A 13,338-nucleotide genomic window follows, 5' to 3' on the forward strand; every position below is an offset into this window, starting at 1 on the left:
ACAGTACCCAGGGCAACAAAGTGAGACTCTGTCTCAAAAAAAAAAAAAAATTAAAGAACAAGCTTAAAGCAAATGCTACATACCAATTAATTAATTTAATTATGCAGGGAAATAAAGAACCTAAGAAGTATCTGCCTACTAGAGTTACAAATACAGCAGGCCTTCCTGTAAGTTGACGGACCAACGGAGGGACTGCTGACCAGTTTGTTCCAGGTAGTCAACATAAGGAACTAGGTCTATTGTACTGATATATACTTGCCGTGCATGTCCAGTCTATGAAAATTAGGTTAACTTAAGGCGGTGGTCAACATAGGGTGTCACATTTCACTTCTGACACCACTTGTCAGGGCCCAGGACTGGCCAGGTCTCAGGCTGGCTCAACTAGGTTCTGGACGTGGATTTCTGAGTTACCTTGCTCAGGTCTCTTAGATGCCTCAGGGCTATCTACTTTAGCTGGAGAGGGAGAGTGTGTCTTAGAGAGAGTAAAGCAGTCTTCTTAGAATAGATAGATCTTAGTCTTTAGCAGAGTGATGTTCAGCAGAGAGACGCCGTGCTGGCGTTCTGCAGGCAGGAGAGGAGACAGAATCAGAGTAAGCGGGTCTGTGACAGAATGCGCATGCTCCTGACTGCCTGCTCCTCCAGCCTAATATAAGGCTGACCTCGTGCCTCTCAACACCACAGGTGTAGAGACTGCCAATTCACCACTGCTCTCATCTTGTGAGCTCTCATGCTTGTTAGGAGAGCTAAATCCCTCTCTATGCCCTTTCCACCAAGGTGTTCCATTATTGAGCTATACAGGTATTTCTTATAACTCTCACTCCTCCTAGCCATAGGCTATATGGGCTGCTACAGTAGGGAAGTAGTTGACTACAAGGTCCTACTTTATTTTACTTTTCATTCCAGCAGACAGACTGAAATCTTGCTATTATAAAATGTACCATAGTAAGTACAGCATAAGGCAGGTCTACAGTTAAGTCCCAGTCAGGGTTATGGGAATAGGCCTTCTGCCCATTCACTTCGTGCAGACCCATCATCACCACATCTGAAGAGATCATTCCTCACGTCCCTGCTAATTCTTTTTTTTTGAAACAGAGTCTCATTTTGTTAACCTCGGTAGAGTTCCATGAGTGTCTTAGCTCACAGCAAACTCAAACTCTTGGGCTTCTCCAATCTCCCAAGTAGCTGGGACTACAGACATCTGCCACAACACCTGGCTTTTGAGACGGGGTCTCACTCTTGATCTGGCTGGTCTCGAACCTGTGAGCTCAGGCAATCTACCCGCCTCGGCCTCCCAGAGTGCTGGGATTACAGCCTTGAGCCACTGCACCCAGCCTACATTCTTACTAATTCTAACACCTTATAGTTAAAACGAAAATAGTTTCATAGTTTGAAATCAACTGTCACTAATGTTATTCAGTTGTATGTAAGGCTAGATAGTATAACAAATAAATCTAAATTTATATCAGCACGTTCATAAATCAACATTATAGTGGACATTAAGAAATAACTTTACCTGGTTTGGGAGTTGTAACACTGGCTTGCTTTCTAACGTAATCAACCACTTGACCCAATCGACTTGAACTACAATACTGGACCTCACCATCACATAAGTAACACCTATGTTTCAAAAGATGACAGAAAAAAATGACAAACTGACAATAGAAAAAGGGGAGACAAATTATGATTCCTGAAACCCAAAGTGTAATCATCACTAAGTTATTCTATTAGAGAGACTAAAAATAAAAATTCTATGTTTTCTCTAAGATTATGTATGTTAACTCTGATGTATTATTAATAAGGTTAGCTAAAATTACATAAAATAGCTACATATAAATGGTATAGGCAGTCCTCAAGTTACAAACATCTGACTTACGTACAATTTGCACTTACCAACAGAAGCTATTACATCTAATAGGTAAATGCACCTGTTCTGAGTTACATATGAATTTAACTTAAGAACAACCCTATCTTGTTCGTAACCCAGGACTCCAAACATTTTACTGGGAATGTTATAGCATTAAAATCAAAAAAATTATCTATACATATTTCTGAATATAGGCCTACCTCAATAAAATTAATACATTTTATAAGTAATGGATGACATTTGGTGAAATCTATTGTGGAAATGATTTTTAATGATGTAAATGTCAATTATAATGATGTTAAAATACAGCAAATATAACATACCAGCCTGACATTTACTTGCATGTAAGTTCATTGCCAAAATTTTATTATAATATATTCTCATGCATTTGAATATTGTTCTTAGTGTCCCAATCTCCATCACATACCTTATAATATCACAAACAAGAAAAAAGGATCAAGATTCTTAAGTCTTCTACGCTCTATAATTTTTGTGTTTGTGCAATGAGCAAAAGCTTCTCATAACACCACATTCTGTAGACTTCTTAAAGTGATGCTATTAAAACAAATACTTAAAAAATTTTAACTTTCCCACTTAGTACACATTTCCATTCCATTTTCCAATATTTCAAATAATTTCCACCCAACAGTTATAGGAACTGAAACTAACCAGACACTCCAGTTGTCCAAACTAAGAACCAGGCAGTGAGGTTCAGATCTTGGCGTCATGTAGTGCTTCAAGGCATGCTGCTCCTGAGAATTTCTGCCACAACCCTAGGAAATCAAAATCAAAAATCTCAAAGCCACAAAAATTTATGAAAAGACAGAATTCAAAATTTATCATGAACAAGGAAGTGGTTCAAGCAATTCTGCCATTCTTGTAATTTTGAGAACAAAATGTATTATACTTTAGATTCTGGGTTTTGTTATAACTTAAATACCCATAAGCAATGAAAGACATTTAAGGAAGAAGGTACTGAAACAACTGTGCACTGAAGTGCTCTTCTCCTCCAACTCTCCGCACTATTTAAACCACAGTAATGAAATTACTCATTAGATCTGGTCTGGACTCCTTAATGGTCTCCTAAAAATTCTCCTAACTTTAGCATCCTTCTTCACACACACATTCTATTAGCATAATGTTCCTAGAATAAAGTCCTGTTCATATGCAATTCAAAAATTATGAATTTCTCTCTTAAACTCCTAGTGAACAAAGGTGACACCCTCGGACGCCAAGCTACCTTTCCAGCATTAACTTCCATATTCTCCTATTTACATACCAAGGACCTAGCAGCTAAAAACACACTAAGCACTTTATACAATTGTGTTCTTGTTATTCTGTTTATCCTGGAATCCTTTACCATCACTGCCACCTGTGGCCCCTGTGGCTCAAGGATTAGGCGCCGGACCCATATACCAGGGGTGGCGGGTTCAAGCCCAGCCTTGGGCAAACAAACAAACACCATTACTGCCACCTAACCAAATTTTACCCACTCTTCAGAATATTGCTCAAAAGCCATCTCCTCTTAGAAAACGGCATATATCCTTCCAAATTAGAAAATACTGTATTTTTCCTGTTAACAAACTCCTATAAAATATAGTATACAGTCCTTGTGACATTCTTTTTTTTTTCTTTTTAGACAAGAGTCTCCAGCTGTTGCCCTGGGTGGAGTGCCGTGGTATCATATATAGCTCACAGCAAGCTCCAACTCTTGGGCTCAAGCAATCCTCTTGCCTTGGTTTTTTTTTTTTTTTTTGTAGAGACAGAGTCTCACTTTATGGCCCTCGGTAGAGTGCCATGGCATCACACAGCTCACAGCAACTCCTGGGCTTAAGCGATTCTCTTGCCTTAGCCTCCCGAGTAGCTGGGACTACAGGCGCCCGCCACAACGCCCAGCTATTTTTTGGTTGCAGTTCAGCCGGGGCTGGGTTTGAACTCGCCACCCTTGGTATATGGGGCAGGCGCCTTACCGACTGAGCCACAGGCGCCGCCCTTGCCTCAGTTTTTCTATTTTAGTAGAGACAGGATCTTGCTTTTGCTCAGGCTGGTCTCAAACTCATAAGCTCAAGCAATCCACCTGCCTCGGTCTCCCAGAGGCTGGAGCCACCATGCCTGGCCCCTTCTTTATTTTTTTTCTACCTTGCATGGAAGTTATTAATTTTTAATGTGTTTTCTCCCGTAGACTACAAATCCTGAAGGCTCAAATTAACACAATTAATCTTTCTTTTTTTTTTTTTTTTTTTTGTAGAGACAGAGTTTCACTTTATTGCCCTCAGTAGAGTGCCATGGCCTCACACAGCTCACAGCAACCTCCAACTCCTGGGCTTAAGCGATTCTCTTGCCTCGGCCTCCCAAGTAGCTGGGACTACAGGCGCCCGCCACAACACCCGACTATTTTTTGGTTGCAGTTTGGCCGGGGCCGGGCTTGAACCCGCCACCCTTGGTATATGGGGCCGGCGCCCTACCGACTGAGCCACAGGCGCCGCCCCACAATTAATCTTTCTATTACCAGAAAATCTAGCATATAGGAGGTGGGCAATAAGTTCTAATCAAACAAGTAAATATATCTAGAAGGTAGACAGAATTATTCATAAAAGGACACAGCCAGATCTTCTGCCCTTAGCTAGTCAGATCACTGCTAAGAAACTCATCTTTACCATGTATATATCTGAACCAAGCTAGCCAGTGTTGTACCATACTATAATAATTGGTTCTGTTTCTATTACAGTTAAATATATACTTCAGGGAAGAAATACATATAGGTAGCTTCTAAACTTTTAACTATAATATCAAACACAATTGGTTTAATTTATCCCAATCAACAATTCCATAATAAATGAATTAAATGATCTCTATTTGAGATCATTTGAAACACCATGAGCTGTCCTGGGCGGGCCCAGTGGTTTACACCTATAATCCTAACACTCTGGGAGGCCAAGGTGGGTGAATTGCTTGAGCTGAGAAGTTTGAGACTAGCCTGAGCAAGAGTGAGACCCCATGTCTATTAAAAAAGGACAAAAAAACCTAGCCAGATGTTGTGGTGGGTGCCTGTGGCAAGACAATCTCTTAAGCACAAGAGTCTGAGGTTGCTGTGAGCTATGATGATTTCCTGTACTCTAGCCTGGGAGACAGAGTGAGACTATGTCTCAAAAAAAGAGAGAGAGAAAAAAAAAAGCCAATCCCAAAATGCATACTGTATGATTCCATATAAGCAACATTTTTGAAATGATAAAATTTTATTTCTTTAGTTTTTAGACTATTTTCTTTTTTCATCTCCAGTGTCAATCAGAAATGAAAGGGCAACACTTTAGGAACAGAGAACAGACTAGTGGTTGCTAGAGGCTGGAGAGGTGGGTGGCAGTAGGGTGGTGGGTATGCCTATAGATAACAATATGAGAGATCCAGGTGATGATGGCACTACCCACCCTGGACTGTGGTGGTGGACATACCAATTTACACAGGTGACAAAAGTGTACAGAACACAAAACTGGACAGATCTGATTGGGACTGGTGGACTGTATCAATGTGGAGATCCTGGTTGCGATATTAGTAGTTCTGTAAAATGTTACCACTGTGAGAAACTGTGCAAAGGATATATTTCTGTAATTATTGGCCAGAACTGTGCATGAATCTATAATTATATCAGCACAATTTTCAACTTTAAAAAAGCTGTCTGCCCCATCTTGAATCTACATGAAAGAACGCCTGCTAGCCCACTTTCCTAACATATAAACTTAAGTTGTCACCACTAAGGTTGACTGAGAGGCCTGACTTTTAGTACATGGTGATACCTATGAGCTGGTTAGGAGCCACAGTGATGTGCCAACCAAATGCCTCTTGCATTCCTTAAGATCAAGGCTGCTGGGAATGTGGCCTGCTAAGAGCTCATAGCCCAGTCCATCATCCTCAGGAATGCTCAACAATGGGAGCTACCTTGCCCATGGTTACTCCCCTTTCCAGGGGCAGGCCACCACAATGATTGCTCTATAGGGGGAAAGGCCTGACCCCTTGACTAGTTTAGGTAAGAATTCGCCACCAGTTTGACTAAGACCTTATTGCAACTGCCTCTTCCTTCAACTTCTCCCTCTCCCTAACCCTGCCTCCCTCACATTCTTACTGGTGTGGTACCTGAGAATGCTCCTCCATAAACCAAGTGTGCACAAATGTCAGTCTCAGAGTAACTTCTCCAGAGAACAAGACCTATGCCACCTGATAGCCTATTCACCGATACTTAACTTTTAGGCAATACTTTCTAAAACAAGTCCAGAGTTTTCTGAAATCCCCTTTTGATGAAAATGTAAGCATACCTGATGGCCACATTTAAGACATAGCCAAACTGAAGGGTTTTCTTCTGTTTCTTCTTCAGATTTATCTTTTACTTTATTGTCTGTCTTACAGTCTTGGCAAATGTTCCATTCCACATTCACTAAAGCCTTTTTCAAATTACCTTGTTCCAATCCTTTTCTAATGTGTCTGCACATAGGCTCTATGAAAATGAATAATAAAGAATGTGAGGTCAAAAATGGCTTTCTTCAGTTAATCTTAAAACTTACCCTTCATTCAAACTTCAAAAATGAACTTATAGTTGGCTGTTGCACAACACAGTGCTGGACTGGCTGGGTACACTTCTATGTGGATTTTCTTTGACGTGTGCCACCCCTTGAGACAGCAAGATCAATCCCTCTTTATCCTCCCCCTCAGCCTACTCTACATGAAGACAAGGATGAAGACCTTTACAGTAATCTGCTTCCCTTTAAGGAACAGTAAATATATTTTCTCTTCCTTGTAATTTCCTTAATAACTTTTTCTTTTGTCTATCTTGCTTTATCATAAGAATATAACATATAATACATATAACATACAAAATATGTCTTGATCACAGTTTATGTTGTCAGTGAGACATCTAGTCAACAGTTGGCTATTAGTAGTTAAGTTTGCAGAGAATCAAAGTTATACTCAGATTTATGACCATGTGAGGGTTCAGCACCTCTAACCTCTACAATATTCAAGGGTCAACTGTACTCCATAAAGAAGTAATGAGTTAAGTAATCTGAAAAGTTAAAATTTTGGTATTTGAATATTATGAGATGAATATGTAAGAGATTGTATCCAAACTTGAAATTTTGCTTTTTTGAAGTCTTAAATATCATCTCCAATACCCTTATAAATTCAATTTGGCCATTTCCTTTAAATGAAAGCCCCTTATCATATTTATGATTCTTTTTTATCTTTAAAGGTTTGCAGAGAAGGTATTTCATTCAGTCAGCAATACATCTGATATAGGCCAGGTAGTGTACTAGATGTTCAGGGATCTAAAACTGACCAAGTCACAGCTCTTCTCTTTTGAATAGCTCAGATTCTGGCAGGAGAGGCAATTAATGAATTGAGGTGTAAGAGTCCCCTAAACATGCTACAGCAGCAAAAGAAGAGAAGGCTAAAGTCACCAAAAGTTTCACAGGGGAGGTGAAATATACAGTCCTGGAAGATATCAATAATGATAAAAATTTCTGATACTGATTAAATACTTCCTATGAGCTTTGCTAAATGTTTTGTATATATTAGCTCATGTAATGCACAATCACGCTAGAAGGAAGACACTATTAATCCCAATGACAAATGAAAAAAATAAAATTTCATGCCAAGGTCACATAACTACTGAGTGGTTATGCCAGAATCTGGACTCAAGTCTTTTTGACATAATAGCTCACACTCTAAACCACGACCTTAGGGAGTAAATGGCAATCTTCAATCCCATGAACAAAGGCATCAAAAGTATATGCTGTCCCGGGCGGCGCCTGTGGCTCAGCGGGTAGGGGGCCGGTCCCATATGCCGGAGGTGGCGGATTCAAACCCAGCCCCGGCCAAATTAAAAAAAAAAAAAAAGTATATGCTGTCCCCAGAGATGGCAGAGTCATACAATGGGGAAAAACCAGCAGCTAGATCTGAGACTGAAAACTCTGTTTTGGCCAATAAGCTATTCTAAAGAGCCTGAGTTGTTTCAGGGACACAGGAGGTTTAGAAACTTATCAAGTGTCACAGTTAGCTTATGTCTAATGAACTTGTACCAAAAGAAGAAATATAAATGCAAATGAAATCAGTGGAAAACTACTGAATCTCAGTAGCAGTCAAAGAAATACAAACTAAAAAAAGGTTTTCAACTACTGAATCAGCACATAATTAACAAATAATACTTATCGATATTGATGAAGGTTTAGGGAAACGGGCACTCTCTTATGCAGCTCAGGGGCCCTGTAAATTAGTAAACCATTTCTGGATGACAATTTAACCAAAGAATCAAAAGAGCCTTGAAAGGCTCGGTGCTCGTAGCTCAGTGAATAAGGGCGCCAGCCACATACATCGAGGCTGACAGGTTTGAGCCCAGCCCGGACCTGCTAAACAGCAACTGCAACCAAAAAATAGCCGGGTGTTGTGGCAAGCGCCTGAAGTCACAGCTACTCAGGAGGCTGAGGCAAGAGAATTGCTTACGCTCAAGAGTTGGAGGTTGCTGTGAGCTTTGATCGCACTGCACTCTACTGTGGGCAACATAGTGAGAGTCTGTCTCAAAAAATAAAAGCCTTGAAAATACTTAGAACTTCTGATTCAGCAATTCTACTTGTAGGATCTGTACCAAGAAAATATCTACATATGTACAGAGATTTAGCTACAACAATGTTTTTACAATTGCTCCACTCATAATACTAGTAAGTTAAAGAGTACCTAAATCTGTAATAGTAGGGAATTAGTTAATAAATAAATTACATGCATTGAAGGTCCCTTCTATCAATGAAATAATATGCCATTAAAAATGTGGAATACTATTAAAAGATATGTAGATATAAACAATACATTAAATGCAGATTATATAACAATAGTATATACTTTGATCCCATTTTTATATTTTTAATATATACCCACTTAGTGATAGTAACACTACTTTAAAAATTTAATTAGTGAAATATACCTAAAGATTCAGAGGAATCATCAATTGGAACAGTTTTTCCCTTTGTCCGTTTCTTTCCCATGGTGGCACTTTATGGATTACTTACTGATACAAAATAACAATCTAGAAAACAAGATAAAGTTAGCTCGACCAATAAAAGGTATATTTTATATTTCTCTAGGAGACAGCAATGTAACCAAGCCACATATAATATTTTTAATGTCTATTACACCTTAAAATTTACAAAGGTCATTCATATACATCATCTAATTTTCAATAAGAACTCTGAATTAGACAGAAAAGATAGTATTGCTTCTGTTTTCCACAGCGTGAAAAACTGATTCTTAGCAAGGTTAAGTCGTTTTCAATAAATGCAAAGGTGAGGAAACAGCTTTTGTCTTCTTACACAGATCTTGAAAGATCTCAGAACATGACATTACTAAGAATTCAAAATCTCACTACATAAATGTAGAATAGTGGTAGCAGTTTTACATCTTAGGTCTGTAGTCTATGCAAATTGATAATTTCTCTAAGAAAAATTTAAAATAATTCTAAAAACAACCTCCTAAAGGAAGTTAAAGAATTTGCAAAGTAATTTCAAACCCAAATATAAAAAAAATGATACAATGTTCTGCATGTTCTACACCAGGATTTCCCATGGGTATTAGCAAAATGAGAACTGATGACAACTTCATTCTCAACTACTTACATTATACATGCATTACTGCCAAAACCAGTCTGGAAGGCTATGACAAATCTAGCTTCACATCAAATCTTCATCTTTTTAGACAACAATTCAAAATCAGAAAATATGAACATTATTAAAAGTACATATAGCTATACTTAACCTTAAATAATAATGATTTTGAAAAGTTGTATTTTACATGCATTAGAATAACTAATTAATGTCAAATCTTTTAAATAATTGTAACAGTTATAGTACCTGAGATGCTTATTAAAATTCTGATTCAATAAATGGAAATATATATATTTCAACATACATATTTTGAAAACACTTCCAGCTAATTCTGATAGTTAGCTCTCAACACTACCCTGACTTAGATTAGAAGTATTCTTTTAGTTCTTGATAGATTTAGTGTAATTGAAGCTAAGTCAAAAAGGTTTGAATATAAAAAATAAGTATCACATCAAATAAATGGTAAGAATATCCTTCCAATGATAATCTAAAATGTTTACAAAATGAATGAACAATATAGTTAGTACCTATGTACTAACTATACCCGTGTACATGGGTATACATAAAATTAGGTAAATTTTATGCATTTTCTCCACTCTACAAATGGCATTTAATATAACTCATGTAGAACTACAGATTTTAGAAACAAAATAAAACAGCACACAAGTTCTCTCCAATCCAACTCCCTCTAATTTGTGCAGCATTCCAACAATACCATTTTTATTACATCATTCTTGACTAAAAGAATTTAATAGTTTCCTAGTACACACTGTTGAACTTTGCACTCATGGGCCTTTATAATTTGGTACCAATTCTCTGGTGACTCTGACTCTCATTATTCGTCTATAAAAAAATTAAAATTATAATTGTATGGTGCTTCTGATCTCAAAACCCCTTCACAAACATTATCACATCTGATTTTCATAACAACACTTTAAATCAGAGGTTCTCAATCTGTGGATCACCACCACTGTGGGGGTTGAACAACCCTTTCACAGGGGTCACCTAAGATCATCCCGCATATCAGATATTTACATTACGATTCATAACAGTAGCAAAATTACAGTTATTAAGTAGCAACGAAAATAATTTTATGGTTGGGGGTCACCACAACATGAGGAACTGTATTAAAGGCTTGCAGCATTAGTAAGGTTGAGAACCACTGCTGTAAACAGAGGCATTTCACTATAGGAGGACACAGAAACAAGATGGTGAAAGATAACAGGGGTACAGATATAAATTAAAACACAGATCTTTGGGTTCTAAGAACACCACTCCTCCTTGCCAAATCAAGGTTACTTCTCCAGTATACTCCACAACACTCTGCCTCTGGCTGTAATGTTCTGTACACCTATCCAAATCTTTTTCTTTTATTTATTTTTTTTTGTTGGGGATTCATTGAGGGTACAATAAGCCAGGTTACACTGATTGCAATTGTTAGGTAAAGTCCCTCTTGCAATCATGTCTTGCCCCCATAAAGTGTGATACACACACATCTTACCTTCTTTTAAGTTCTCCATTTCAATGAAATCTTTTGCCACCACACCATTCACTCCAAATAAACCTCTCCACTGAACTTCCCCAGGGTTTATAGTGTGTGCTATTCATCTGGTCTCATCAGATACCATAGTGAACTGCTTCTCAATATATCAATTGCCATATGAATTGTACTTAACTTATGCTAGCTTTGAGACCAGGGCATTCTGAAGGATATATAACTCACATATCTCTTGACCTACCTTGACCTAATTAAACACTGTGGCCCCAAAGGAAAATAAAAATTTTTTTTTCTAATGTTGCAACCAATGTGTTAAATCTTTAATCTGGACATATGTTATTTCTCTATTTGGAATCTGAAGTTCTGGAGAAAGGGTTTTAGCCACTTTCTGAATTGCCTAGAGCATCTAGCATAGAGTTAGTATATAGAAGGTCAAGAAATACTTCTTGCATTGAAATAGAAAAATAGACTAGTACCTGAGGTATAAAGGATGATTACAAGGTGCAAAGGTAGGTGCATAAGAATGAAGCAGACAAATTCTGGTGAAAAAGAAAAGGGTGAAGAATAAAGTCAGAAGTCTGCAGTAGTGAAGAAAGCACTAGTAAATCTGGTTTGAGGATTGCAATAGCTCAGACACTAAAGAAAAACTTGAAGGACAAATTGTAATTGCTGCAGACTGAGGACAGAGTCATTCCGATGCTTGAAAGAACTCCAGTAAAATTTTGACAACTATAAAGGTAATTAACAAGTCCTAAGAAGGGCATACTGTGAATGCCAACAACTATAAAACATCAAGAAATTTATTAGATTCTTCAAGTAGAGTCTTCAGAGGAAACTTATCATCTTAGTGAAAATATTTTTTGCAACACTCCACACAAAATTTAAATTAAAGCTAGTCTTGTCAGCTATCCCACTGATCCAATTCCCTTCTCTCTCTGCCCTCTCACTTTTCCCCTGCCTGCTCGGTTCGGATAAAGATGTGAACGTGTGGAAAACTCTGTCAACAGGTCTCAAGTTTTTGTGGATCGGTTCCCTCCTAGGATCATCCCTTCGTATAGGTGACAGATCCTGCTTTTCTAAACAACCATATGGACGCAGCTGCAAATACAGCCCCAACTCCTAGGAAGCTGTGCGCCCACAAACTGTGCGCCCGCCACACCTCCCCTCCCAACTGCTGGGCACCCGGGAGGGAACCTCGGGGTCTACGGGGTCGAGAAGGGCGGCAGCACCAGCAACTCATTGGCTAGCTGCTGAACTGACAAGACATGCAGCCAATAAGAAGAGTGTACGGAGAAGGAGTCGGGTAACGTGCTTAAGAGGGGCCTTTGAGAAGAGAACCGGGTTGGGGCAGAAAATTCGGGCTTTCAGAGCACAGGAAGTGGGGAAATTGGTGACTCTGAGTCAGTGGGACCAGAACTCACCCACGGCGACAGCGCCCATAACTGCATCCCCACTAATGGGCCTGTGGACTGGGTAGCCAGGTCCGTCTTCCTCGCGGTGACGAATATAGAGCGACAGAGCTGAAGCTAGAGTGACCTATAGCAAGCAACAACTTCCGGGACGCAGCATTCTGGGAAGTGGCTCGGCTTCAAAGTCACCCGGCTCTGCGTTGTTAATCTGCGCAGGCGCGCGGCCCGCCCGGCATTCAAGGCGAAGCTTCAACGCGAAGGTGTTCGGCCGTCAAATGATTTTTCTGCTCAGGTTTAATTATGAAGTTATTTAAATGCTTCTAAATTGTGGGTACCTCGTTGTGGTCTGAGCCCTGGAGTATCTAGGACGGTAAACCTTTCTTAAATACGTTACGCATGAAGGCTGGCTAAAGGGGGAACATTTTTCTCTCAGTTCCCTTAATCCTGTCCTATTTGCTTCTATAATTGAGTAAGTAAATTCTCTTGAATTAACCTTGCTGCACCACATCAGACAAAAGGGTAAAAATTCCAAGAGTGATTTTTTTTTTTCTTTTTTGAGACACGGTCTCACTCTTCTGCCTGGGCTAGAGTGCCGTGTTATAATCGTAGGTCACAGCAACCTCAAAACTCCTGGGCTCCAGCCATCCTCTTGCCTCAGCCTCCCAAATAACTGGGACTACAAGCTGCCGTCACCGGGCTAGTCACTCTTGCTCTGGCTGGTCTCTGAGCTCAAGCAGTCCACCGGACTCAGTCTCCCAGAGTGCGAGGATTACAGGCCTGAGCCACCGCACCCTGGGCTCCAAGAGTGAATTTTAAAGCAGAGCTGAAAGACAGTATTAAAGAGAAATTGCCGGAGGTAAAATTTCCAAACATTTTTTTATTCGTTAAAATACTTAAGTGCATATTTTGTGCCAAGCCTTCTCTGAAATG

At 39.2% G+C, this 13,338-nt stretch overlaps 1 protein-coding gene across 6 annotated transcripts in view; it reads right to left on the minus strand.

Annotated features, from left to right (window-relative positions):
* Positions 1-12,574, minus strand: part of USP16 (ubiquitin specific peptidase 16) — a 28,229-nt gene extending 15,655 nt beyond the window's left edge. For 3 of the 6 annotated variants that reach the window (XM_053564937.1, XM_053564938.1, XM_053564939.1), the window contains exons 1-5: positions 12,421-12,558; positions 8,826-8,927; positions 6,172-6,350; positions 2,534-2,637; positions 1,514-1,617 (exon numbers count right to left, since the gene is read on the minus strand). In XM_053564937.1, coding sequence (XP_053420912.1) covers positions 1,514-1,617; positions 2,534-2,637; positions 6,172-6,350; positions 8,826-8,886 — 448 coding nt within the window. In that variant the 5' untranslated portion in view covers positions 8,887-8,927; positions 12,421-12,558. Of the gene's footprint in view, positions 1-1,513; positions 1,618-2,533; positions 2,638-6,171; positions 6,351-8,825; positions 8,928-9,513; positions 9,585-11,475; positions 11,539-12,420 lie in introns of all 6 variants that reach the window. The other 3 variants (XM_053564936.1, XM_053564933.1, XM_053564934.1) reach the window with 3 other exon arrangements.
* Positions 12,575-13,338: the final 764 nt, after the last annotated feature.

Source organism: Nycticebus coucang, chromosome 16, assembly GCF_027406575.1.
Source record: "Nycticebus coucang isolate mNycCou1 chromosome 16, mNycCou1.pri, whole genome shotgun sequence".
In the NCBI taxonomy this organism is placed as follows: Eukaryota; Metazoa; Chordata; class Mammalia; order Primates; family Lorisidae; genus Nycticebus; species Nycticebus coucang.